This window comes from Colletotrichum scovillei (assembly GCF_011075155.1).
Source record: "Colletotrichum scovillei strain TJNH1 chromosome Unknown Contig00010, whole genome shotgun sequence".
Classification (NCBI taxonomy): domain Eukaryota; kingdom Fungi; phylum Ascomycota; class Sordariomycetes; order Glomerellales; family Glomerellaceae; genus Colletotrichum; species Colletotrichum scovillei.
The window spans coordinates 415968-442406 of NW_023336268.1; the positions used below are offsets into that span (position 1 = coordinate 415968).

Sequence of the window (26439 nt, forward strand, 5' to 3'; positions counted from 1 at the left end):
CTGTCGTTCTCTCTTTCGTCGTTGGGGAAAAGATATTCTAGGTTTGTAAGTAATTTCCACTGCAATTGGATTCGATGCCTGGCAGATTCAATTTGAAGATGGTTGCTCACTTCCGTCTTTGTATTTGTGGTAAGTTCTTCCATTCTCCAAGCGATGCTGAAGAATCGAGCTGGACAAGCTTGTGCTTGAAGATGCCACACTCTACAGCAAGTCAGGAGATCACTCTTATATGAGAACGGTTCAGCGAGAAATCTTGCTTACTGTCGCTCTGTCCGAGGCATCGTCGTCTGTCAACTATGAAGAAGGGTCAGTGACTTCATCTAAGAAATTTCATAGTATTTCTCACGGCGCTGTTCTCTGCCTCGGCCTCTAGAATGGGGCCGTGATTGATCGCAATATCGTGGCCGGTGCTGCTAGTAGGCTCCAGGGTGTTGGCAGATGGTGAAGGAGCAATGCCCACAGCGCTCTCTTCAGCTCCAGTGGTTCTCTGAGAGTCAGCCATGATGTATGAAGATTGAACCATAAGCTGGCAAAAGATTCTTTCAGGTGGAAGAACAACCTGTGCTCATTTATGTCTCCAGGTGTCCAAGTGAACTTACCCCTCATCTTGGCCAAGCAGGATAATGCAGGTCTGCGGCACTGTGACAGTGGAGTATTGTGCTTGCTGGTGATGTTTGTTCCAACCAACATAAGTTATGACGGGCACTGGTATGAGCAGCAGCAGCAAGTCCACCATAGCACCAACACAGGATGGGCATACTTGTCTGCACTGAAGTGCATCAAAACCGATTATAACCCGGTCGAACGTACGCCAATTTCATTGACTTACAGCACAGGCCAAGAGGCCGTTTTGTTGGAGCAGGCAGATGTGGGCTGATGACGGCATGACACAAGATGGAACGTCTGGAAGCTGACTGGATCTCGTTGTTCGAGACTCACCGGGAAAAATTGCCAGCAGATTCATAGTTTCACCTTGGACGACGTATCGATGCCGAATCATGACGCAGCTCCATGCAGCCATACTTCATGCAAAAAGTTGATCTTTGACGAGATCCAGGTCTTTTCATTTCATATGTGTTACAGATGTCGTAGGGTATACATGGCGTTGGTTGCTACCACGATTAACACTTTGAATTTTGCGACCACAGGACATTCAGACACCCTTGGATTTTCGCCCTCGAATCGCCCTGTCGAGTCATATTTCACACAACGAAGCACATTCATCCCCAATGTTAGATGGTTTCTGATTCTCGTAAAATAATGAGTCGGGAAGATTGAGCCAAAATGTGAGAGACGCGATTTGCCTGGGTGGCAGCTCAAGATATGGTGAGTTGTATATGTCATTCGACCTCAATCATCGATGCCATTTCTTTCGTTGACACTAAGCCATTTGAGGCATTGGGGCACCTTAATTTTAGGCTTAAATAAGCGCTGTCTTTCTCCACTGTCAGCGCTCCGATTAAGTTGGGCCTGAGTTGAACAACAACAGAAAGCCATCCGGAGCGGGCCGGATTTTAGGTCTCAGTCACATTGCGCCTCATTTCCATGGGTGGCTGAACGCCTGTCTCACACAGACCAGACGTGGCAGAGAAACATGAATCCTTCAATTTTCAACAGAGTGTTGATGCCTGGCTGTCAATCGTGCGTCATCCCATCATTGCTTCTCTCAGCCCCGATCAAGACGCTTGAGACTTGGCCAAGAGCCCCCGGCGTGCTCGTGTTCATTTCAGAGCGTCTAAAATGAGGGCTGTGCACAACTAGTGCTTTGAATGGCGCTGCAGGACTCCGTGGATCACGTGGAGACCAAAGCGCGACTCGTCGCTCACGATTCCCTGCCCCCGAACCGAGCATCCCGTCTCACCTCATTCATTTCTCTTCAGGCTCATCGGCGGCCATTGTTACAGTCATCATGGTCTCATTAGGCGGCGTCTTCCTTCTTTTCATGTTTCTAGCGACACAATCGTTGTCACGCGATATTCCGAACAATGTTAAAGACTTCTATGGGTTCGTCCGCGGGCGGAACAAGTGCCATCATACGTTAGCAAGCGGGTTTCACAGCAGTGAGGGTGACAGCGGAGGTACGTGCTTCATCCCCTCAACAGCTCATGCTCCAAAAATGCTCACAGAATTCTTCACTAGATTTCAGCTACTGCGGAGATTACCTGGATGATTACAAGATCATATATCTCCAAGGGAAAAATGGCGAGTTGGCCAACATGGACGTGGACTGCGACGGTGAGCAAGCCGGAGGCGACGGACGTTGCGGCAGATCCACCGACACTCAATCTGAGACGACATTCCGCGACCAGCTGAGGAGTTATGGGACTGGGCGACGAGACCTCAACGCCTCGGTACACACCTATGTTGTATTCGGAAATCAAGGTACTAAAAGCGGCTGGCCTACATTCAACCCAGAAAAGCATGGCGTCAAACCACTCAGCGTAATCGCTGTCGTGTGCAATAACAAATTGGTAGGTCTACTTCTATTTTGCTTGAGACCCTAGTCTAACCCATTTTATGTAGCTGTACGGAATCTGGGGAGATACAAATGGTGACGATGGGCCTCAAGCCATGGTAGGTGAGGCTTCCATATCACTCGCCACTGCTTGCTACGGCAATAGTATCAACGGAAACTCAGGACATGATGACAACGATGTCCTATAAGTCAAACCCCCCACTTCCTGGCACCCCCCTGTTTCTGGCACCCACAAAAACGATGGGATCACAACCCAACCTCCTCATTACTATTAACTATTGATCCTCAACCACACCCACTACAATACAACTGCCAGCCTCACTAGGGCATTCAGAGTCGCTGGATTCAGCCGTAATAACCTCCTTTTCACCCGCTTCGATTTGAGCCCGATGGATATCCCTGATGTTCGCAAACTTCGTGTTGGGATCGATCTGAACAGTCTTCCTTTCCTAACTGCAGCGTTGGTAACTTGAGCCCTCAGGTGAGCCAGCTGCTGCTGGGCAGCTGCCAGTTGCCAGGCCTGCTCTGTGAAGCCTTTTTCACCTTCCTGAACAGCAGCCGTTGAGTGCTGGTATCATTGTCGAGTTGGGTGTAGTGCAGTTGACCGCTGAGCTCTGCCAGCTTCCTGGGTGTCGACCAGACCACTGCAGAGGAAGCAGAATCCCATGGCTCAACAGGGGTAGTTTGTTGACCATTATGGCATCGCTTTTGCCCCGACTGGTTGGTTTGGGTGTGGTGGGCTTAGCAGAAGGCTCAGGTAATACCATAGGGTTCATCAGGGGCTTAACCATCGCTACAGGGTGTAGACCAGTCCACTTCCAACCACTTCTGATGTTCGAGACTGATAGACCAGCAAGTCGAGCCTTCTGGTAACAGTCCAGGAAGTTCCTTTTACCTATAATGGTAGAGTCGTTCCATTGAGACAAGTAACCGAGCTCCTTCCGATAGGCTGACTTAACAGGGCTGAAGACAGACTGGTCAAGTGGCTGGACATGAGAGAGAGGGTGGTAAGAACAGTAAATGGATATTGTTAATATAGCAATTCCACATGAAGTCTGTCGTCGTATGACTCCCATGCCCATCCACAATCAACAGTCGAGCCTCGCCCTCAGCCTCGGGCATAGTCTGTGGGATAAACACCTTCTCTAACCATTCAATGGCAGTTAAGTCTGTAGTCCAGCCATTATCTGTTGCTGTAAACTCCCACCCATCGTATGGAACCAGATGTAATGGAAACCACTGTTGTTGGACCGTCTTCCTTGAAAATGATAAGAGGACGAAGTGCCCTACCCAAGGCTGAGATACACTCAATGATAGAGACCCATGCCCTCGACCCAGGTTGTTTCTTGCGAACAGACGTCGTCTCAGCCATGCCCAGCACTAACCCATTAGCTCCTGACCCTCGAGGATGCCAGTCTCATCCATATTATATCTGTTGGCTGGTTTGATGTCCTTGATCTCAGGGATAGCAAGGAACTTAAACCAGTTCCTAATGACCTCAGTAGATGCCCCATTAACGCGTCTAGAATCGATGGAACGACTTCTCTGAACCTTAATGATAGGGTTCCTTCTCACGAAGGCATAGATCCAGCCTTTTCCTAATGGTTTGGTATCCCCAGCAGCAGCCAGAACTCGCTCTGCGAATTCCTTCACCTGTTGGTGCGTTGGTGCGAGGCCCAGCGAAGCCTGAATGCGAACCCATTGTGCCAGCTTACTCTCCTGGTCAGGAGACAGCCTCTGCCAGTCAGCAAAAGCCACTTTCCTAGTCTGACCACCTTGGAGACGTAGTTGGAGGGTTGATCGTGGTATCCCATAAGTCAAACCCCCCACTTCCTGGCACACCCCTGTTTCTGGCACCCACAAAAACGATGGGATCACAACCCAACCTCCTCATTACTATTAACTATTGATCCTCAACCACACCCACTACAATACAACTGCCAGCCTCACTAGGGCATTCAGAGTCGCTGGATTCAGCCGTAATAACCTCCTTTTCACCCGCTTCGATTTGAGCCCGATGGATATCCCTGATGTTCGCAAACTTCGTGTTGGGATCGATCTGAACAGTCTTCCTCTTCCTAACTGCAGCGTTGGTAACTTGAGCCTCAGGTGAGCCAGCTGCTGCTGGGCAGCTGCCAGTTGCCAGGCCTGCTCTGTGAAGCCTTTTTTCACCTTCCTGAACAGCAGCCGTTGAGTGCTGGTATCATTGTCGAGTTGGGTGTATAAGTGCAGTTGACCGCTGAGCTCTGCCAGCTTCCTGGGTGTCGACCAGACCACTGCAGAGGAAGCAGAATCCCATGGCTCAACAGGGGTAGTTTGTTGACCATTATGGCATCGCTTTTGCCCCGACTGGTTGGTTTGGGTGTGGTGGGCTTAGCAGAAGGCTCAGGTAATACCATAGGGTTCATCAGCTTAACCATCGCTACAGGGTGTAGACCAGTCCACTTCCAACCACTTCTGATGTTCGAGACTGATAGACCAGCAAGTCGAGCCTTCTGGTAACAGTCCAGGAAGTTCCTTTTACCTATAATGGTAGAGTCGTTCCATTGAGACAAGTAACCGAGCTCCTTCCGATAGGCTGACTTAACAGGGCTGAAGACAGACTGGTCAAGTGGCTGGAGGACATGAGAGGAGTGTGGTGGTAAGAACAGTAAATGGATATTGTTAATATAGCAATTCCACATGAAGTCTGTCGTCGTATGACCCCATGCCCATCCACAATCAACAGTCGAGCCTCGCCCTCAGCCTCGGGCATAGTCTGTGGGATAAACACCTTCTCTAACCATTCAATGGCAGTTAAGTCTGTAGTCCAGCCATTATCTGTTGCTGTAAACTCCCACCCATCGTATGGAACCAGATGTAATGGAAACCACTGTTGTTGGACCGTCTTCCCTTGAAAATGATAAGAGGACGAAGTGCCCTACCCAAGGCTGAGATACACTCAATGATAGAGACCCATGCCCTCGACCCAGGTTGTTTCTTGCGAACAGACGTCGTCTCAGCCATGCCCAGCACTAACCCATTAGCTCCCTGACCCTCGAGGATGCCAGTCTCATCCATATTATATCTGTTGGCTGGTTTGATGTCCTTGATCTCAGGGATAGCAAGGAACTTAAACCAGTTCCTAATGACCTCAGTAGATGCCCCATTAACGCGTCTAGAATCGATGGAACGACTTCTCTGAACCTTAATGATAGGGTCCTTCTCACGAAGGCATAGATCCAGCCTTTTCCTAATGGTTTGGTATCCCCAGCAGCAGCCAGAACTCGCTCTGAATTCCTTCACCTGTTGGTGCGGTGCGAGGCCCAGCGAAGCCTGAATGCGAACCCATTGTGCCAGCTTACTCTCCTGGTCAGGAGACAGCCTCTGCCAGTCAGCAAAAGCCACTTTCCTAGTCTGACCACCTTGGAGACGTAGTTGGAGGGTTGATCGTGGTATCCCATACTCCAATGAGGCTCTCTTTGACTCTTGCCGTTTGAGATGTCCTCGAGAGCCTGACGAAGCTGATCTTCGGTATATTGAGGCATTAGATATAGAAGAAGGTATGTGCAAAAATGAGCCCATTTGGACTCGAATTGAAAATGTTGTGATAAAAGGAGGTTGGGGGTGGGCATTGCGTTGTGGTGGATTTTCGCGTTTTTGTGGGTGCCAGAAACAGGGGTGCCAGTGGGGGTTTGACTTACTCCAATGAGGCTCTCTTTTGACTCTTGCCGTTTGAGATGTCCTCGAGAGCCTGACGAAGCTGATCTTCGGTATATTGAGGCATTAGATATAGAAGAAGGTATGTGCAAAAAATGAGCCCATTTGGACTCGAATTGAAAATGTTGTGATAAAAGGAGGTTGGGGGTGGGCATTGCGTTGTGGTGGATTTTCGCGTTTTTGTGGGTGCCAGAAACAGGGGGGTGCCGGGAAGTGGGGGGTTTGACTTATATTGCCTTCACGGGGGATGATGCTGTTCCTGGAGCAAGCGGGGCAAATTGGACTGCATCAAACTACGAGGACTTCCAAAGCAGCATCTCAGATCTTGGGAATAAGCTCATTGAGCGTGTTGGGAGTGGGGGGAATGGCAGACCTCTTGGAGATCAATGGGTGCTCTTTTCTGCAATTCTCTTCGGAATCATTGTACTGCTATTGTAGTATTACCAGGAAAATGAACCGAAAATTCAAGACCAATGACCAGGCACCCGAAAGATGCTCCAGCAAGGTTCGCGGTGCAAGTTGATGTTCGGACCAGTTGGGAAATTCATACCCACAGTGACTTGCCTGATGTCCAATACCTTCAATTCTTCAGGCCAAAGTATTTGCACATAAATGATTATCTTGAGCATGTGCTGTTCAAGTAATGTTACCAATTTGCTGCAAACCTGATTCCTATGTGGATATTTGTCCCCTTTGCCAATGAACAGCATCTCCCAAAAACTACGCGTGCCTTGCTAGGTACTTCTCGGTGAAACTTTGCATAACATATCGACCTGTTTGACCAACCAGTAGTTCTCATGCCGGATTCTTTCCGGCTCCACGGGCGTGAAGTCAAAGGTCTTGACCAAGATGGGCACAAGCTTATTGATTTCTAGCAAGCTGATGTTTTTCCCAATGCAGGTACGAGAACCTACCCCGAACTAGAGACGATCAATCAGTAATGATCCGGGGCAATCCAGCGAATACTCGACTCACCGGTATCCAATTCGATTCCATGAGAGAAATGTGTTCTTTGTCCTGACTAAACCACCTATCAGGGCGGTAGTCATCGGCATCTGCACCGAAAACATCCTTATTCCGGTGCAAGACCCAAGTATTCACGCCTACAACGCACTACAATTATTTCGGTCAGTTGAATGTACCCACATGGCCCATCAAGACTGTGGTAATTGGACTTACACCCTCGTTGAAGTCTCTGCCAAGAAGATTCACGCCACCTTTAGGGACAACACGGGCTAGCGGAAGACCTGTTGCTGGATGCAGTCTGAGTGACTCCTTGATGCAAGCCTGGAGAAAACTCATAGCTTGGGCATCTTTGAACGGGATGAATTCGGGGTTGTCTAGTTCTGCGAATTTGGCGTCGATATCTTCCCGAAGCTGTGATGATTATTAGAAAGATCTTTCGAGCTAGGCGGAGCGTATCTCTTCGCTCATGGAGAGTCGGTCACGTACCCTCTGAAGCACTACGGGGTGGGACGCAAGGTCATAGATCACAGCGCACAGTGATATCGAAGTTGTATCAGAGCCAGCTCCAATATTGATCATACATGTCGTAAAGACGGCGCTTTCTGGGAACTTGTCGGGATTTTCGTGGTGCAGACGGAAGAGCTTGGACATGAAGTCTTGCCTGTCTGGGCTCCCCTTTTCCATGTCAAACCGGGCTCTGCCCTTTTTCAGCTGCTCAGCGGTGAAGTTGACCCCGTTCATCAGCTGTCCTGGTGGAAGTTTGGACAGTATCCAGTCAAGAGTTCCGTGTAGCTCGTGTTCTATTCCCACCATAGCGCAGTACTTGAGGTAAACGTGTTGACTAGCGAAAATTCCCAGTCGATCGCTTCCTGTATCAAGGCAGCCGAATCTTTGTCCAAGCTATTTGAAATGGGTGAGTATGTGTGACGAGAATACAGATGAGACAAGTTTACGGAGAGACTTACTGTGATTTGACTGACAACATCGAATGCATAACACTGCATCCAAAACTGAAGGTCGATGGGATCTTGAGTCTGACCCAAGTCTCCAAGTCGCTTCACAAAGACTTTCAAACAGTCTTCGACATCGGACTCCATTGCTCTAAGGGAGGTGACAGAGTAAAGGTTTGCCACGAGACGCCGATTTGCAGCATGACGTGCACCATCTCGATCTGTGAAGAGGTCTTGCCAGGGAAGGCCGACTGGACTTGAGGCCTCGTACCATGCGGACTAAGAAGCGAACAATGTCAGTAAGGCAAAACTGCTCCATGGTCTTGACGATGCGTACCTTGAGAAAGCCCTTTCCAATACCATAAATCGTCTTGATTACGGCCGGGTCATTGATACTATACTGCTTGGGAGCAATCCGCACTATGGCCCCTGTCAGGTAGATCATCTTGTAAGCGGAAGGTTTTAACAGTCCCATCCGGGAAGAAAGATAACATACCGTATTTCTCATGGAGTTGAATATTGCGATGATGAAAGTTTCCGTTTCTCACATGTCGAAAATACCAGAGTCTTGAGAAGCGAGCCTCGAATGGACCAGGTAATTTCCGAAGAGACGAGAACGTCTCTGTGATAACATCCACTGAGGCCCAAATGAGGATAACGAGTAAGAGGAGGAGCACATAGATCCATGATGTGAGAGTGAAAGCCGAGTTACTTCGATCCATTGTGATTTGCGAATGCCTGATCCGCGTCCCGGACAGCTTCAAGTAGAAAAAGAAAGGATGGTGAATGGTGTTGCGTGATAGCTGTCCAAAGCAGCTGTCAAGGCTACGTATAATGTTAAAACTCCTATTTTCAATGGGAAATTGTTCGCATGGGCAGTACCAAAGACACTAATACATGAGATTTCAGTGGCAGCTGGAGTTTGGTAAGTCTTCGGCCGACAGAGTCAGTACATTCGGAAAGGTACAGATCTAGGTTCGATACTAAAACACTTACCTGGAAGAACTTTCAAAAGAAAGCCGCATGAAATGTAACCATTCTTGCTGGATTGAGATTCAGGTTGATCTTTTCGCAAATAGCTGCAGGCAGATAAATTTATGTCGTCTTCGCACCCCACAAGCCATTTGCTAGTATAACTCCAGGCTGGTCACGCACTTGGAGTGACTTAACCCATTTTGTGTACATGTATGCTAGACCTCTAGGTTCTGTGTCCGGAGTCCGTATCGCATCCGCTCAACTACCTCTGTAGCTAAGCCATGCTGCCCAGCTTCGACCATGCTCCCCGAAACCTTACCCCGCAAGATCTCAACATCGCAGCGCTAGGAGACCATTTGATCTGCCCGTTACCCCACATGGTACTACTACCAGGCATACGGGGTATGCCATGTGGCTAAGCCATGGCAGTAAGATAACAAGGGTTGTCAATATCATTTGCTTTTGGGATACCTTATTGATGCCTCTCTGCTCATGGCAGCCAGTCTCTTGGTCATTGTCCGTCTGCACATGATACAACGTACTTCAGAGCTGTACCACCACCTGACTGTTTTCGAAACCTACTCACATGATACAACGTACTTCAGAGCTGTACCACCACCTGACTGTTTTCGAAACCTACTCTTAGTTCTCGCACATCAATCATGGACACTGACAATCGAAAATTTATCCGTCATTCGAATGGACAAACGACTGCATACATTCTTGACTCTTTTGTTGATCCTTGGAAGCCAGCTGAGACCATACTACTTCAACACGGTTTCGGTCGAACCTTAGATCACTTCTATCATTGGGTTCCAGCCCTAGCTAGAAAGTACAATGTCTTGCGTCGCGATCTCCGAGGCCACGGCGGCTCAAGCTACCCAGGCCCCGATGACGACGAAGTCTACCAATACACAACCACCACGATTGTGGATGAGATCAAAGACACCTTGGATCAGTTGAAGATTGAGAAGGTACACTTTGTTGGGGAGTCGACAAGTGGTATGCTCGCAGAAATATTTGCGGCAACATACCCAGAACGCGTGAGCTCTATCATTGTATGTTCATCACCGACCCATTTGCCGGCCTCGGCACAGGAGTTTCTTGCTTTTGGCCTGGAGTCTTGGCCCCAGGCATGCCGCCAACTGGGATCAAGAGGTTGGGCAGAACATCTTCTTGGTGCGAGCGGCACTGTGGCGAGTAGTGATCCCGACTATCTCGCATGGTGGAAGGACAAGGTTGCTGTCAGTGACGGAGAGGGGCTGGCAGGATATGCCGAGTTCTTGAGCCAGCTGGATGCTCAGCCATACTTGAGGGGTATCAAAGCTCCTATGTTGATTTTATCGCCTACAAATAGTGCTCTTGTAAGCGTTGAGTCCATGAAGAAGCTGAATGCGGAGGTCGCCTCATCGAAACTAGCAATCATCGAGTCTCAAGGGCACGAAATTTACGCTGAGGCTGCAGAGGATTGTATTTCAAAGATCATGGACTTTCTGGGAGAACTTTAGATTTGAGAATGCTAGCCTTTCGCTTTCCATAGAGCTCGATGAATACACCTATTTCTCAGCTATTGAAGAAGACTCCAGTATGATCTTGTGCTAGATCGTTATCATATCCTGGGATGACGGTTGCGATAGACATCATAGATATTGCTCTCTCATCACGAAATCTGTAATCCTGAGCTCGGGTTATCAAACGGTCAATCCCCCAGAGACAGCATAGGCTGAGTGAATATGTTTACTACATGTACTTTGGCCATGGGCCTGACTCCCCCCTTTTCTGCTAATTACCAATCCTAATCCAAGTTAAGTCTTTGAGTCTGTGACGTAAAGGTAGACCGAAGAGCCATCACGATCCTGGATAGAATGTTAATTGGCCCACTTCTAGGGAATACGCAACATTTTACTTACGATACAGCGGGGGTCCTTGGAGGCTTTTTCAAATACCCCGTAGGCCGCTTCTGCCATCGTCGGCTGGATATTCTCCTGTTTTGCAGCATCGATGCCCAGAGACAGATCCTTGAGAAACATCTGAGTCTTGAATCCCAGCCTCCAATCATTACTACTGGGGGCATGTGGGATGACTCCAGGGACTGGGCAGACATTATCTCCCATGAATGTTTGACCGGTAGAGTTGTGAATAATTGTCTGGAGCATCTTCGGGTCCACTCCAGACTTCACTCCGATTGCCATAGCTTCAGATATCAGAAGTAGAACAGAGCAGGAGATGTAGTTGTTGCTGATCTTAGCAGCAAGTCCCGAACCAACGTCACCGCACCAGAAGAGCTTTTCAGGGTCGCCCATCATTGAAACTACCTGATGTAGCCTTTGGGATAAGTGATCTTCCTTATCATCAGGTTTGCATCCGATCATGAATGAGAGAGTCGCCTTTTCCGCTGCTGGTACGCCTCCCTGGGGCAAGTTGGAGTCAGAAAGCGCCGTTGCCATTGATGGGTCAAATGTACTTTATGGGGTCACCCATGTTGGGAAGGAAGACTCACGGAAACAGGGGCATCAACATATGTCCCTTGAGAAGCCTTTCGTATCTGATCTTCCACGCGTCGTGCGGTGGTAGTATCAATAGTACTGCACTCAATCAACAGTCTCTGTGGGTTTTTGGGAGCGGAAATAATGCCATCTTCAACGTCGAGATAGACCTTCGATACTTCTGGTGCTCCGGGCACCATGGAAATCACCACATCTACTGCGGCAGCAACTTCGCGTGGGTTTGCAGCGACTTCTACCTGTCCTAAGCTTGAAAATTGCTGAACAAACTTCTCACATGCTGATTTGTTGACGTCAAAAACATGAACGGTAGATTGACGCCTCAAATTTCGACGAATCGATGCAGCCATGGGATAGCCGATGGCACCGAGGCCTATGGGAGTCAGCGGTCATTCCGCGATAGCCAAGGCTGAACCTTACCTATGAAGCCAATGTTGAAGTCCATCATTCCGGTATTGCAGAGATTTGGTGTATCTACGATCTGTAGATGGTGTATCTAGGATCTGTAGAACTGATCGTACTACTCAGAAAGACGAGAACAATCACGGGCAATAAAATTCAGGCATGCAATTCCAGATGCCAGTACATCAATTGAGTAATCCTCAGAGGGGTCCCCGCACCGCACCTCACAGTTGGTTGCCGCAGGCCAAATCAGCCCAACCATCTTTTCCCCCACATCACCCCGCATCCGCCTAACGGACAGTGATCAGTCAACTGGACCTACACAATGGCAGCGACATGAAAACGTTGGTGCGGGAAGAGCCCATATCGATGGCTGTTATAGATGCTCAGAAGCATCGGAGGTCAAGGCCGCCTTCTTCCTCGTTTGGCACGCACATCCAACAACTACATACCTTCTGATCACCAACTGAACCACCATGGCCAAGACTGACGAAAAGCTGAAGGTCGGAGTCATCGGACCGGCCGGTTTCGGGGGCTCTTACTTGGTTGTCGAACTCATTAACCGCGGGCATCGTGTTGTCGGACTGTCTCGCAACCCACAGAAACTGGGTACTCATGAGCTCTACGAGCCGCGACCTATCAACCTTGAAACCTCCACTGAGGGAGAATTGGCTACGGCCATCAGTGATCTTGCAGTTGTGGTGTGCGAATACGGGCCTCATACAGCAGGTCACGAAGCCTTGCAGTACAGTGAGTGCAGTGCTGCTTAAAATTGGCCCGTAACAATGAGTTGTCTGACCAGGTGATATGACAGTGCCATTCATCGAGATGATCAGAAAAATCATCCTTGCCGTCAAACGCGCCAAAACAGGATACTTCGTGATGGTCGGTGGAACTGGCAGCTTGCATGTACCTCACGAAGACGGCGTTTGCGTGGCGGACAGCAATGACTTTTTCTTGGCTTACCGCCGTGGAATTGCGGACAGTCATGCTCATGTCACATACATGGAAGAGAGGCTTGGGCCGATAGGAAATGCCTTGAGAACATACCGCAACGCTCGTCTTCTCCTCAAAGAGGCCAGAGGAAGCACCGAGGAGAAAGAGGCAGCGCATAAAACGATAAATGCCTACGAAGCTCAACTGAAGGCGCAACAAGACGCATCGAGCAACTTCATCAAAGCTGCGCGAGCTAGTCTCATGTTTTTCGAAGGTAATACATCCTTCGACTGGACGTATGTGTCCCCAAGCGCACTATATCGTCCCGGCAGGCGTACAGGCAGATACGAGATCACTATAAGCAATTTGCCGCTGAGAGATGGCCCTGATGGCGACAGTCCTCTGGATGGGAAGTTGCTGGGAATTTCGGCAGCGGATCTTGCCATAGCCATCTCCGACGAAGTCGAGTCTCGAAAGCACAAGCAGCAGCATTGGACAGCTACCGGGGACTTGTCAGATGACACCCCCGCTCCATCGTATTTGACATTGAATTGAATGAGATCACTTTTTCTGTGCATGAAACATACTGTACTTACCAATACGCCCAGTGATATGTAAATGCGGAGATCTCGTGTGCCTATCCATGTTGCTCTTTTGCTGTGTTTGGGGCTCGACCGCTATACCCCGAGTTGGAGACAGCCCGCACCGATGTGGAGTACACTGAAGTTCAGGCAGTAAGTGTACCGTGTCTGCGTGATAACAGAGGCAGCCCCGGCCGCTATGGTTCCCCCCAAGGGCCTGATCAACCCTTCTAAGACTTCTACAACAGACACGACAACGCAACGCAAAAATGTCTGCCTACACTGTCAGCGATTCGGAATTCCGGCAGTTGGAGGGCAAAGTCATCTTGGTCACTGGAGGTGCAGCCGGCATTGGAAGAGCCATTGTCGACCTCGCCCATCGTAAGCAACACAGTATGAGCTCGTAGCGCTGTGCTGACCGTTCCGTGGTAGGGCATGGGGCAAAAGTAGCATTCTGTGATGTTGACGAGACTCGAGGAAAGCAAGTTCAGAAAGAGCTCGGCAAGTAAGTCGCATCATTGTCCATGGTCTTCTTATGAAGCTCCTCATGCAAGACACAGTTTTTGGCTCATGCTCAAGCGTCAACAGCGTCTTCTTCAAAAAATGTGACATCTCGGACTGGAACGACCTTGTCAGCTTCTTTCAAGATGTTCATTCAGAGCTTGGTCCCATTGATACCGTCATTTCGAATGCAGCAATCAACAAAATCGAGACACTTGACGAGCCGGGCTCTGGGGCAGACTGGTATCTCCAAAAGCCAGATGTTTCGGTTCTCAATGTCAACATGGCTGGCACTTGGTACGTGACCAAATGTGCCATTGGCTTCTTTCGCAAGAACCCGGAAACGAGATCTCAACTGGTTCTGTTCGGGTCCGCTGCCAGCTTCTTCGATACACCACCCTGCTACACTTACTGTGCCAGCAAGGCGGCTGTTCTGGGTCTTATGCGCGCTATGCGGACTCAATTGCCGAAGATGAACATTACTGTCAATATGATCGCACCTTGGATGACGGGTGAGTGCGCCCTCACCCCCTGTGGATTGCTCGAGCAGTTCCCGAATGCATTGACACGAAGCTGAACCCATTGTAGATACGGAGATGGTCACCGATCATATCAGAAGTATTTGGAAGGAGTTACCTGCAAATACGCCAAAAGACGTTGCCACAGCAAGCCTGCTACCTGCTATGCGACCTGAAGTGAATGGAAAGTCTTTCTTCATTCACGGCGGGAATATCAGTGACCTGGAGGACAAGCTTGATGAGACTCAACCTCTATGGTTAGGAACCGAGCTCGATAAGCAGATGAGAGAAGGGCAGCGTAGACTGATTCCCTAGTTAGATAACGAAGTGAGGGCAAGAACATGGCTGTTTGTGATTGTTGGTATTCCTTCAATCTTATGTTTGCGGAACCGAATCTATGTCTAGTCTAGGTAGGAATAGAAAACTGCAAAATGTGTGTCCTTCAATGTTGCGATTTCTCAAGAGCTACATTCGAATTCCCACCCAATGTACTGACAAAGGGATGCGATGTAAAGTGCAACCACTCCAGAAAACGAGACGCTATTTGCTAGTAGGGAGACGTTGATATTCGTAACGGGCTTGACATCTAAGCAGTTCGCCAGAATCTTATACAAATGAGGCCATGAGCTGATCATTGACCTTCTTCGAAGTTGTTTTCCTTCAACGAGCTATACTCCCTCCGAATGATTTCTTCATGTGCGACAGAGCGGCATGAGATGGAGCATTCGAAAGGCTCAGGAACACTCAGAAAGCCTGGCATCATTCGAGTTGTGGGGACCTTCTTTCCTCCGTTGTGATCTTCTTTCCGCTCAATATTGAATGCCCACATGATGCGAGAGATAGCAATAAAGAGCGACTTCTCAGCTAGATGAACTCCAGGACATGCACGTCTGTCAAAGTGTCAGTAATGTACGTATACCTTCATTCCAAGACAATCGAGTTCAGGATGAAACTACGTACCGGCCAGCACCATAGGAAAAGTGATCGCGCTCATAGGGATCCTGCGAGTTCATGTACTCCGCCGCAGAGAGTGGACTGTTGAGGAACCGAGATGGATCGTATTCATCGGCATTTTCGTAGCGACTTGGATCACGCTGGATAGCCCTGGAAATTTGGCGCTATGTGTTAGCCGAAGTTCTCGGGAACATGTGGATTGCATGTAGTAACTCACCACCAGTTCAGGACGACTACAGAGTCCTTCGGGATGAAGTGTCCTTCGTACCAATCGTCCTCGGTGGAAGCATGATACATCCCGAACTTGTTGACCGGGCGCCATCGCAAGGTTTCTTTGATCATCGCCCGAACGTAAGGGAGATCTTTCTCATCTTCCCATGTGGGCATTCGGTCGCTACCGACGACACGGTCAATCTCTTCTTGACCCTTCCGCATTGCTTCGGGGAAAAGAGTCATAGCCAGGGTCCAGTTATTGATAGTGGTAGCTGTTGTCTCGGAACCCGCCTCAACCAGGCCGCCGCAGGTATACGCCGCGAGCAAGTCGTCGATGCCATTCTTCTTGGGGTCGCCGAGGTAGAAGTCTTTGCAGAAGCAGTCCTTGGCAGTACCGTCGTCCGTTGTCTTCTTCAAAGCCTCCCAAAGCTCAAGCCAAATCTTGCTGTCGTGAGCGAATGCTTTCTTGCCCCAGGTGCGCCAGTTTCCCAAGAGGAACTCGGGAAGATTAGCGAGGCCGGGTAGACTCTCAACGGCGAAGGCGCCAGGAGCCATCATGATGGAAAGATTTTCCAGAACGCTGAATATCTTGGAGATGATCGGGTCTTGGAAGGAAGGAATGCGGTACCCATAGGTAGCGAGCATGATAACAGAGGTAGAATAGCGCCGATTAATGGTGTAAAACTCATCGGGCTGATCTAACAGATCATGAAGGACCACTTTTGACTCTAGGTCTTGCGATGGCATGTATCTCTTCGAAGCATTCAAGTTGAGAAGGGCATGGCTGTGCTTTCTCAGGTTCCTCCAGTCTTGCCCGTATGCCATGAACAGTTGTCGGGACTTCCCACTTGCAACATCCTGCGCTAGTGGGAGATGCGGCCGTGATGAGTATATTGCCGACTTCTTGTCCATAAGATCTTTGACAGCTCTTGGTGATGAAAGCCAGATATAGTCAGTCGCCCCGACTTTCGTGTAGAAGATATCGCCATAGGTGCGATGCCATTCGCGGACTTTCTGTCGCACAAGTTCTGAGTCTGCGAGGTCGTAGAGATTCCCAATGATGGGGAGCCCTCGAGGTCCGGGTGGTAACTTCTTCCTTCGTGGATCCTGTCAAGGAGACTCTTGATCAGCATGTTTCAGTTCGATGGAAAAACATGTACTCACTGTCAACTGATTTGGAACATAGCGAAGATAACAACCAAGCAGAATCAGAACGATTGTCAGGCCAATACCCCCGATATGGATTGAGCCTTCTATCGGAAGAATAGGCATATTTGGTAGATGAATGTTTACGAATTTCATTTTGTGGAAGTGAATCTGAGCTGTGAAACTTGGCTGGATGGATACTTAGTTTGATGTGGATAATCGACGAGTGATGAACAATTCCATCTATGGAATCTTTGAATACCACTGTCCAGTCTCAAGAGAACTTAGCTAGACTTTGAATCACACAAGACCGTCCGTCCGTCCGTATGGACCTACATAATGTGGGGGGCAGGGGTAGTGTCTGGGGAGCTACAACAAGTCCCTGGTAGATGCGGGGAGCTTTGAAACTCTGCTGCTTCGTGTTCGAATCCATGTTATTGGGGATTGCAAACCTCATCCTTAGTTAGTGAAATTTTGGGTAAGGAAAACTACGAATAGTCAGAGTGATGTTGAGACGAACTTGAGTTGACTTCACGCAGCCATTACCTGCCATCACCATTCTGTCGGTCCTGCCCAACGTACGTGGGCAGTCACCAGTTCATCATTATCATAGGCCACTTTCACAGAATAATACATGATAAAACCCCAAGAAAAGATCAATCTTCGGCACGTCTATTGGCGTTTGTTGCATGTATCAAAAACTGTCTTACTATCCGACTCCGTGGATGCATAACACCCCGCAACCGACTTGACCACATCCTTACTGCTTCATTTCTTCGTTCCAAGCAATAATGACCTTTTCGGCAACTTTGAACCCCTCGATACCAGCTGGCATTCCACAGTAAATAGCCGCTTGCAGGAGTGTCTCCCGAATCTCTACTTCACTCGCCCCGTTGTTCAGTGCTCCACGGACATGAGCTGCAAGCTCGGGGGCTCTATTCAGAGCGCACAGCATTGCAATGTTTAAGAGAGATCGCTGCTTTCTCTCCAAGCCTGGCCGAGCCCAGACCGAGCCCCAGCAAGCTTCTGTGACGAGCTCTTGCATTGGCCTGGCAAAGTCGGACGACCCACCAGCCAGAGCTGCGTCGACGTAAGAAGTCCCTGCGACCTCATATCGAATCTTCAGTCCTTTGTCGTAAAGTGTCTTGTGGGCTTCCGCCTCTTTCGCAGTGTTTGCTACAAGCTTATCGGCCATATTCGTATTTTCAGCGCTGATGGGCCGAGGTGTAGGTTGTTTGAGAGTCGATACGCTGTAACGGTCTGGGACCTGGACATGTGCTGGTGAGATTTGGGTCCAGCTTGCTAGTACGTATCGTACAAGTGCTGCTACCTTGGTCGAGTTTACATGGAGCTCTCATTTCAACTACCCAACTGCCAAAGGGAGGCTGCTTACATGACGGATGTGATTTTCCGGTCTCCTTCGACTTTCTTACCCCATATCAGAGTGAACTCTCTCCCCACATAACCCCACATCACCACGGAACGGAGATCCGAATGCACCCCGCATTATGGTGGCGGGGTCCTGCTTCCGTGCCGTCACTTCGTAAAACGGAGTGGGGAATCGGCATCGTAGGGAGGTCTGAACTAGGCATGTCCTTGCTTGACTCGGGTCTGGCTGTAGCAAAGTAGCTCGCAAGGAGAAAGGTGCAACGGTGTTACTGGTAGTCTGCTGGGCATATTCAATGAGAGATAGTTTTGGTGCAGTTGAGCTCCTGTGAAATTGGAACAGTTACTGAGTTGGATCAATGAGGGCAGTGTCTTCTCTAGTAGAGTAATCTAGTTGTAGTGAGTTATTCGCATTAATCACAACCAGGAAACAGATCACAAAATTTGGAACGAGACAACATGAGTATTCTAGAAGGATGCTCTAAGTTTATCCAGATTCAATCAACTTGCCAGTCTTCGTTGCCTCCAATGTATCTGTAAAGTACGCGAGAGTCAAGATCGCGACATTTGGAATCTTGACTCGCCTCCTTGTAGGCTCTGAGCCCAACAGCACCAAGAATCAGCTTGGCGCCAACCTTCTCCGCCGTAGACACAGCTAAGCCAAAGTCCTTTGCCATCAACTGAATCTTGAAACCGCCTTGATATCCGTGACTTGCTGGGGCATTTGGACAGATGCCAGGCACAGGATTCCACTTGTCGCAGATCGTGCTTTGTGCAGTACTGTTCGAGAACACGCGCGCGAGGAGTCGAGGATCCATGCCCGCTCTCATCCCGATGTTCATGGCTTCGGATGTTGCAAGTGAAATGAGCGCTGAGCAGTAGTTGTTGCAAAGCTTTGCCGTAAGACCCAACCCTAGGCCGCCACATGCAATGATATTCTTGCCCATGAGGCTCAGTAAGTCGCGAATTTCTGGCCAGTTCGGGCTTTTCTCGGAGCAGCCAATCATCAGAGTCAATGTAGCGGCTTCCGCACCGAGGGTACCACCAGATACAGGTGCATCACAGAAGAATGTGGATGGAAACTGGGATTTGATAGTGGTTGATACCAGCTGTGACGTCTCCGTGTCGATAGTTGAGCAATCGATGAGCAAGCGGGACTTCAGCTCAGGGCCCAATATCCCGGTGTCTGGGTCCAAGTAGACGGTCTTCACATGACTGCCCTCTGGAAGCATTGTGAGCACTATGTCCTATATTTCAATATTAGTCACACGAGATGGAGGTGGTGAAATATGGTTGACCCGGTGTCAACTTACAGCCTTTTGTGAAACTTCTCTTGGTGACTTGCACATTGTTATTACTGCATCCTTTGTCTGATCGATGAGTTTCTTCATGGAGGTCTCTGAGATATCGTAGACGTATGTTTGAGAACCCTTCGCCACCTTGGCGACGAGGTTGGAGGCCATGGGCAAACCCATAGCCCCAAGGCCAATGAATCCTAGGCTTAGTGGCTGATCCATAACAAAAAAGAAGAGCGTGCAATGATGGGAAGGAGAAGTTCTTGGGTGCGCATGAGTGTTGGTGTTTCTTTTCTTGTTGATGTCTCCAGAAGATATATGGACCCCCAGTCCAAGGTGTGAAGGCTTGCTCAAGTAATCAAGCGAGTTTGAGGTAGGTAGGCCGTTGGGGCGGGGTAAGGAAATAAGCAGCTACTAACATCAGACCGTCAGCTGGCAGAATCACAGCACGAGAGGGCAGGTGAAACAAGTGTAAATTTGGAGAGTCGGAGATACTATTGATTCTTCAGGAATCTGACTGACGCGGTAAACCCTTTGATAATCGCTATCTGATTTGTGTCTTGGGACTCAGTTTATCTTGCCTGGGAAAAAGGCTTCTTGGTGATCTTGTGCCCAAACTGCGTCATGAGCAAAAACTACCTGCAATACGAGATTGCTTTGCTTTGAGGCTTCTCGCAACGTCGAAATGCTGTTGAGTGTGTCCGTAGCCTCTCTTTTGTTCATATGGATACAACACGCTCGACCCTCACCATCTTCCCACTCAGCTATCTGCATCTCGCCTGTCAATAGACGAGCGTCGTGACAAGCATCTCCGATAAGCATCACCCAGGATTGAGGTCTTACTCTAGCGAGAAGTCCAATGTGTCCAGGCAAGTGGCCTGGCAAATCGACAGCAAACAAGGAACCATCGTCGCTCCCCCCAATATCCAGTATTCTCAGTCCCTCCAAGTTCTTCCAACGTTTTGTGAACCCTGCTGCGTCTACGTGTTCCCCTGAGCCCGTGAGCTCTTCAACCGTGAGGCCGTCGAAAAGATCAGACTGGAAATTGGAATGAGACATATGCCCATTCATCCCCTCGCTGAGCAATTCAAGCGATCCTTGACCAACTCGAAAGCGAGCGTTGGGAAAGTCGGAAGGAGTCCCAATATGGTCCCAGTGAACGTGGCTGAGTATGACTTCGTCGATAGCTGCCACTTCAAGACCTCCATCGATCAAGCTCTGTCGGACGTCCGGTAATAAGGTCATCGGCTGACGATTCTTTGTGTGGTTTTGTATCGGCGCAGAATAGCGTTCAATATCCCGTCTCAAGCCCAGATCGTAAAGGATGCGTCGTTGACCCCCTTCGAATAGATTCTGCGAGATGAGGAAAGAGAGTGATGGCACAAGCGAGGTCTCGTCCTCAGACACCCCTGCGACGAAGAAACGCTTGGGGAGGGTGAATTCGCCGCCCCTGAGAGCGGAGACTTGGACCTCTCCTCGTGCTTTCGACTCCAGATCCTTAAGGGCAGCTGCCATCCCATCGAGCTTGGACATGTTGATTTGAAATTCTTGCGTATTTTGAGATGGGGCCGGTAGGTGAAGAGTATGGGTAAGACGTGTGGGTGCCGACAATTCAGGCGGCGATAGACCGACCGGTACTTGCGGGGTAGCTGTGTGACCCAGTCCTGCGTCTACGTGCCAAACTTCAAGACTTATTTGGGATTCAGGACCTCCGGGACTGATCTGTATCAAAGCTTCTGAGAATGCATCTAGATACAAAAGTATTCACTTCGACTCGCCCTTTTCCAACCCGACTAGCCTGTCATATCCTGCCCACACTTAACCCATCGAATCTCCACACGAGGATGGTCAACTCTGACGGCACACTTCCTGATGCCGCCGTACTTGAAGCTCATTCAGCAGAAATCGATTGAAATACGACTCAATTTCTTTTCCGCTTCAATACCCTTGGAGCCAAGACATTGTACATCGCAACATGTGGAGAATCTCTGCCTCTAGATCCCTTGGTGGAGTGAGTGAGATGAGTTTAATGTATGATTTCCAAGTCATCATTACAGCGCTTGAGGTAGTTGACCACTAACAATACACGTTTTGCAACAAAGAGATTTGATGTAAACTTCCACCCGTCTTTTCCGCGTTGTACGTCACGCCGGTAGATTTACGGCGGCTGGCATCATATCCGTCTTGATACGCATCGGCCAATTGGTTCAGTATTCCTCCCATCCGTGGCGTGATGCCCCACACCCAGACCTAGGAAGTTATCAGTATGTCACTTTGCAACGATACATGGAAACAAAATATTATCACCTACATCTGATAGAAACCAGCCCCACGTCCTGGCGATTCCGGCAGCAAGAGTCGTGCCCTCCCCGATATCGCACTCGGCCTCATCTAGTGTCTCTCTGATCAAGGCTAATAGCTCCAGCTCGCTCTGAATTGGCTGCACCCCGGCTATCTCGTCTTGTTCTATGGACTGAGCCCATTTTGATACTAGAAGAGCTGTTTGAATCAAGGAAGTCAGCATCTTGCACGGATCCTTCCAATCAGCTATGAGGATTGTCTCGGATTCACTTACCACCCGTCCACCCTGCCACAGCATGCTCAACACTCCATCGAAAAGCGGCAGTCTTCCGGACCAGAAGATGCCCCATCTTGACTGGGACAATCATGCCTTCAAAGGCCTTCGAGACCATCTTGAGAATGTGAGAGCTTCGTTCCATCCTGCCCATAACGAATGATGACACGCATGACCCAATGTCCCTATCCTCAAGGTTCAACAAGCTGATCCGACAGTGAGTGGTGGATATTTTTGACAGTCTTGTGTAAGCTATGCGCAAGACTGCCTGACAGTTGAAGACAAGCGAGATTTCTTTATCCTTCTCGTCTTCTTCTGGATGTGGTTGTCGTAACTCGCTCCTGACGCCTTGGAGAAAAGCATCGCACCGAGCCAACGACTGCATAGCACCATTGAGAAGCGAAGCTCTCAGAGGGTCTTGGTCATCGCCATTGTCATTCCTTGCAATCGGACATGTTGAAGCGAGGGCCTGGCAGACTTGTAATCTCTGCCACATGTGAACGACGACCGCGTGAGTCAAGACGAGGGCAGTAAAGGTCGACACGCGGTACGGTACCGTGTCGGCATGATACCTTCCTTCAAGTAGAATGTCAACAAGGACATCTTTGATTGTGTGTCGTCGACTGTTTGGCGAGCTTTTCGAGGCAGCTGTCCGAAGCTCTCGCCACTCTGCAGGTGACCTCGCGTTCCACATCTTTTCATCTTGATACGCTTCGATATCCAGATCTTGAGTCGCGTGAAATCCAGGATTGACGTCGTAGATCACCATAGTGAGGGTACTCTCTATGAATATGCCGCCCAGCGCGCGCTTCCACGACTCCAGCTCTATCCACGTGTGCCACGTCATCTCGGATGGTTCTGTTTCAGTGTTTTCTACCGCAGTTCGAGCTTTGTTATAGACCTAGAGGTTTTTAAACGACGCTGATCAGTATCATTGTCTCGAAGTAGTCTTCTATCGCTCATGAAGGGGCAGGTTGACTCACCAAGGTGTAGAAGCCATTGTCTTTCATCGTTGCGTCAACGAGATCCTTCTCCCCGCTCATGACTGCGTAGAAGCTCAGAAGAATTTTCGCTTGCACAAACCAAAGAAAGTAGTCCTTTACCATGGATTTGGAATCGTCCTTGGTTGGTTGAGGCACCTGTTCCACAGTGCGGATTGCCAAGTCATAGAGATGACGCGCTCGACGACGGTCTAGGCGATAGAGAGCGCCGATGGAACAGATGGAAAGCACCAAGGGGCCCGGAGTGTGTGCCAAATCAAAAGTTTGCATATGAATGATCGGGAAGTGGCTATGAAAACTCGTCATGTAAGCAGATAGGAAGCCCTGCAAGGTTTTGGCGGTGGGCAGCTGGAAGTCTCCAGCTGCTGATCTCAGCCGCGAAGACATGTCTTTGCGAAGAGACGTGTGCGTATCTTCGTCAAAGGTCACGGTCGGATATTGTTGACGTCCGTCTTCGAGTAGAGAAGGGAGATCGCTACTAGCCGAGGGTACATGGCAGCTAGCCCATCTAGGGGGGGCTTCGCTTGAAGGTTCCTCGGTATTCGGATGTCGTGGAATTCGTCTTCGATCATCTCTCTGCTCCGCGGTGCTACCTGGTATGGGCGAGAGGTCAAACGCTTCCATGCCGAGATGGGCCAGGGTTCTCGGTGAAAATAGCTCTTCGTTTTCCGTGGATGGATCAGCAGCACCGCTTTTCTCCGGTGGATTTTGTGGTTGACGAGGGGGTTGTTCTCGTAAAGCACCAGTCTCAAGTCCGTTTTCTGCTGGATAATTACTGGGCATCTCCATGGCAATACTTTCAAAGGGAAGATCCATGTTCATGAATAACGCTGGGTCTAGCGGTGGCAACTCTTCAACTGGATCGACGTCGTGGAAGTACTGAAGCGGCAGCAAGTTTCCTTCGTGTTGAGCATCATGCTGGAATATGTCTGCGGGACGACTTTCGGTGGCTCGGTTGAGGGTACTTGGATCCCTGCGCGTCTCGAAGGATTGGTCAGCTAATGGCTGAAACGACATCAACATTCGTTCAAGTTCGATGTCGGGATCGGCTGCTTGCCGAGAGTATGACTTCCGTCGTGAGTTGGCTCGGCGCCGTTGGCTGGAACATGGTGATGTTGTGGAAGAAGCGGCGCCATCGTCTGGCGACTGCGAGTCTGGAGATTCCTGGCCGGATCTTTCGTCCTCCTCTTGGTCTATATTCATGAAGTCATCGACTTTCGAAGGCGAGAACACTGTTGCTTGCGCCAGTGGCGCACATGCTACTGTCACCACATCTCCAATCTTTTCTCTTGCTTGCTCCTTCGCATGCAGAGTGCGCTCGTGTCTCGTAACAAGATCCCTAGAAGCTCTCAATTAGCAGGAAGTCTTGTGGCTAGTTCGAGATCAAAAAGCTTTTGCCAATACGTACTTTCTTGCGTAAGACTTGTGACAGTATCGACACACGTAAGGCTTCTCGTGCGTATGGGTTCTTTCGTGACGAATGCAGTGCTCGCTGCGTTTGAAGGCTTTCGAGCAGTGCGCGCACTTGTACTGGCGTCGTGGTCGACCTCTTCGCGCGGCGCTGGAGGGACTTCCTTCGGGCCCTGAAGACATGGACGTTTTGACTTTATTCTCCCTCTCTCTGAACGCGGTGGTCTCGTCTCGATTGTTTACTTTTGTCGATTCGAATAGCTTCAAGCAGTGGATTGGTAGCCTCAATTACCATGATGTGGTGTTGGCAAGGAACAGTGCGGGCAGATCGGATTCCTGAGATGCCGACAGAGGCCGGGCTTGACTTGCGGGGTGACCAGGACATCCCCTACATTCTTCTCCGCACCTGATGCGTATTGACCCGTTAGTGTCCTGGGAGGTCTGAAATCCACGGCGTGCGACTCGCTGATGGCTGATGAATCAGGGCTGTGTCAGCTTCTTCCGCAGCGATGGGCCCCATCCTAGCGTCACATCTCATGCACCAAACAGTCGGCAGTGATGGGAGGGCGGACCCAGCAAGCTTTACGGCGCCTTCTGCACCCCAGAAGCCGCTAAGTGAGGTTTATATTGGCAAAGGCTGGGGAAGACTGCGGGGAAGTGGCAGGGGCCAACGCTCACAAGCGACTACTCAAATAGCATGATGTGAGGGATCGTTTTTTTTGCTACTACTTATCTGCCCAGGAAGAGATTTGTTCCCGGCGCTTCATGGCCTTCCATGAGCTTTGATTCTGTTCCGCACAGTGTCATCAAACATGGGGTGTAAGATTGACATCAACACAGCATCGCTGCCATCCTTGATGAACTCGGCATCATGGGCCATCGCAATGTGCATCCCATACTCCTCGGCTGCTTTTCTGAGTCTGGAAATCGTATCAAGTGCTTTGTCTAGATCTTCATGCAAGCAAAAACGGGATCCGTCCTCCATTTTGACGTTGGCGATTTCTCGGAGACCAAGAAAAATATCCCTGCTCGCAAGTAAGCCTGTTGTTCAGTGACGGTCGGAAGATGAGTCTATTGCAAGAGGCTCTTTCAAGGACGTCGTGGAAACCCTCAAAATGAGTTGCTTGACGGATGTGCACTGACCTTGAATGACAGCAGTCACTTGCCATGATGATGCGTTCGCCTGATTCTAAATAGGCGCATGCTGCGAGATTTCCTGCCATATGCCCAGGGGCTTCGATGATCCAGAGGCTGCCATCTCCGAAATAATCCAGTGCTGATTCGAATGGTCCCCAGGACTGCCACGAGCCTTCGAGCTCTTGAAAGCTCTCCGTTCGAACTTTGTCATCGCCGAAAATTCGAGAGTCCCATTGAACCATCGGCTGGATTTCATCATTCTGGATATGCCCTGGAGAGCAGTGTAAAGCTGTTCCGCGGCCAAAGATGACCTTGGCGTTGGGAAATTCGTCTTTGATCGGGCGACAGTGATCCCAATGTGCGTGACTGCTGGCCGGTCAGTTTTTCTGGCATTCGAATAAACGTACTTTGATTTGCCCATGAAAATACCTGAAGAGCACTGTATCGATGTCCGAGGTTTCCACGCCAATGTCCTGCAACTGGTCTGCAAGCCGTCGACGTGGCCCAACTGGATTGCAGCTCGTCCAGTGGTAATTCAATACGAACGGGGTGTACAATTGCCGGTCCTGTTGGACATCAGAGCGTGAGTATTGTACATCAATCTAACTTCCTTGACTTACATCACTGATACCAAGGTCCCAAAGGATCTTGCGGCCTGACGCTCTATGATGGATGTAGAAACACCAGTTGTAGAGGAAATATGGCCTGTCATGCCCATCTGCGTGAATCTTTGTGTCGTCTGTTGTAGTGAGACCTCCGCCATCAAGTAAGGTCAATTCGACAGCACTACTCGAGAATGGAAGAGTTTTGATGC

General features: G+C 49.6%; 10 protein-coding genes across 10 annotated transcripts; 4 read left to right on the top strand and 6 right to left on the bottom strand.

The window, feature by feature from the left end:
* Positions 1–240: 240 nt before the first annotated feature.
* HER10_EVM0001142 (uncharacterized protein) lies at positions 241–502 on the bottom strand (the record flags this gene model as incomplete). The annotated part of the gene is made up of 2 exons (XM_035470898.1): positions 241–294; positions 347–502. The coding sequence occupies 2 exons, from the start codon at positions 500–502 to the stop codon at positions 241–243; spliced, it is 210 nt and encodes a 69-aa protein (XP_035327575.1).
* Positions 503–1650: 1148 nt separating this feature from the next.
* HER10_EVM0007960 (fungal chitosanase) lies at positions 1651–2835 on the top strand. Its single transcript, XM_035477498.1, has 3 exons — positions 1651–2078; positions 2140–2471; positions 2524–2835. The coding sequence occupies exons 1-3, from the start codon at positions 1910–1912 to the stop codon at positions 2662–2664; spliced, it is 642 nt and encodes a 213-aa protein (XP_035328223.1). The 5' UTR covers positions 1651–1909; the 3' UTR covers positions 2665–2835.
* Positions 2836–6909: 4074 nt separating this feature from the next.
* HER10_EVM0008873 (uncharacterized protein) lies at positions 6910–8536 on the bottom strand (the record flags this gene model as incomplete). Its single annotated transcript, XM_035478381.1, has 6 exons — positions 6910–7095; positions 7151–7288; positions 7355–7552; positions 7628–8041; positions 8107–8370; positions 8429–8536. 6 exons carry the CDS (start codon positions 8534–8536, stop codon positions 6910–6912), a joined length of 1308 nt encoding a protein of 435 aa, XP_035328296.1.
* Positions 8537–9728: 1192 nt separating this feature from the next.
* HER10_EVM0013254 (uncharacterized protein) lies at positions 9729–10574 on the top strand (the record flags this gene model as incomplete). Its single annotated transcript, XM_035482618.1, has 1 exon — positions 9729–10574. One exon carries the CDS (start codon positions 9729–9731, stop codon positions 10572–10574), a length of 846 nt encoding a protein of 281 aa, XP_035328685.1.
* Positions 10575–10871: 297 nt separating this feature from the next.
* HER10_EVM0010007 (uncharacterized protein) lies at positions 10872–11369 on the bottom strand (the record flags this gene model as incomplete). The annotated part of the gene is made up of 2 exons (XM_035479477.1): positions 10872–10922; positions 10977–11369. 2 exons carry the CDS (start codon positions 11367–11369, stop codon positions 10872–10874), a joined length of 444 nt encoding a protein of 147 aa, XP_035328397.1.
* Positions 11370–12448: 1079 nt separating this feature from the next.
* Positions 12449–13463, top strand: HER10_EVM0006084 (NAD-dependent epimerase dehydratase; the record flags this gene model as incomplete). The annotated part of the gene is made up of 2 exons (XM_035475680.1): positions 12449–12722; positions 12787–13463. The coding sequence occupies 2 exons, from the start codon at positions 12449–12451 to the stop codon at positions 13461–13463; spliced, it is 951 nt and encodes a 316-aa protein (XP_035328054.1).
* Positions 13464–13758: 295 nt separating this feature from the next.
* On the top strand, positions 13759–13998 carry HER10_EVM0009169 (uncharacterized protein; the record flags this gene model as incomplete). The annotated part of the gene is made up of 2 exons (XM_035478668.1): positions 13759–13870; positions 13922–13998. 2 exons carry the CDS (start codon positions 13759–13761, stop codon positions 13996–13998), a joined length of 189 nt encoding a protein of 62 aa, XP_035328323.1.
* A 1451-nt stretch (positions 13999–15449) lies between these two features.
* Positions 15450–19724, bottom strand: HER10_EVM0010841 (cytochrome p450; the record flags this gene model as incomplete). Its single annotated transcript, XM_035480288.1, has 6 exons — positions 15450–15612; positions 15731–16771; positions 17586–17982; positions 18714–18741; positions 19002–19454; positions 19521–19724. 6 exons carry the CDS (start codon positions 19722–19724, stop codon positions 15450–15452), a joined length of 2286 nt encoding a protein of 761 aa, XP_035328470.1.
* Positions 19725–20069: 345 nt separating this feature from the next.
* On the bottom strand, positions 20070–21035 carry HER10_EVM0002265 (3-hydroxyisobutyrate dehydrogenase; the record flags this gene model as incomplete). Its single annotated transcript, XM_035471985.1, has 1 exon — positions 20070–21035. One exon carries the CDS (start codon positions 21033–21035, stop codon positions 20070–20072), a length of 966 nt encoding a protein of 321 aa, XP_035327669.1.
* A 543-nt stretch (positions 21036–21578) lies between these two features.
* On the bottom strand, positions 21579–22924 carry HER10_EVM0007340 (uncharacterized protein; the record flags this gene model as incomplete). The annotated part of the gene is made up of 3 exons (XM_035476899.1): positions 21579–21752; positions 21814–22001; positions 22078–22924. 3 exons carry the CDS (start codon positions 22922–22924, stop codon positions 21579–21581), a joined length of 1209 nt encoding a protein of 402 aa, XP_035328170.1.
* Positions 22925–26439: the final 3515 nt, after the last annotated feature.

Bases quoted from the DNA above. Each gene is read 5' to 3' on its own strand.
- HER10_EVM0007960 (XM_035477498.1), top strand. From the start codon at position 1,910: ATGGTCTCATTAGGCGGCGTCTTCCTTCTTTTCATGTTTCTAGCGACA. The intron at 2,079-2,139 runs GTACGTGCTTCA...ATTCTTCACTAG, and splicing joins CAGTGAGGGTGACAGCGGAG to ATTTCAGCTACTGCGGAGAT. The intron at 2,472-2,523 runs GTAGGTCTACTT...CATTTTATGTAG, and splicing joins TCGTGTGCAATAACAAATTG to CTGTACGGAATCTGGGGAGA.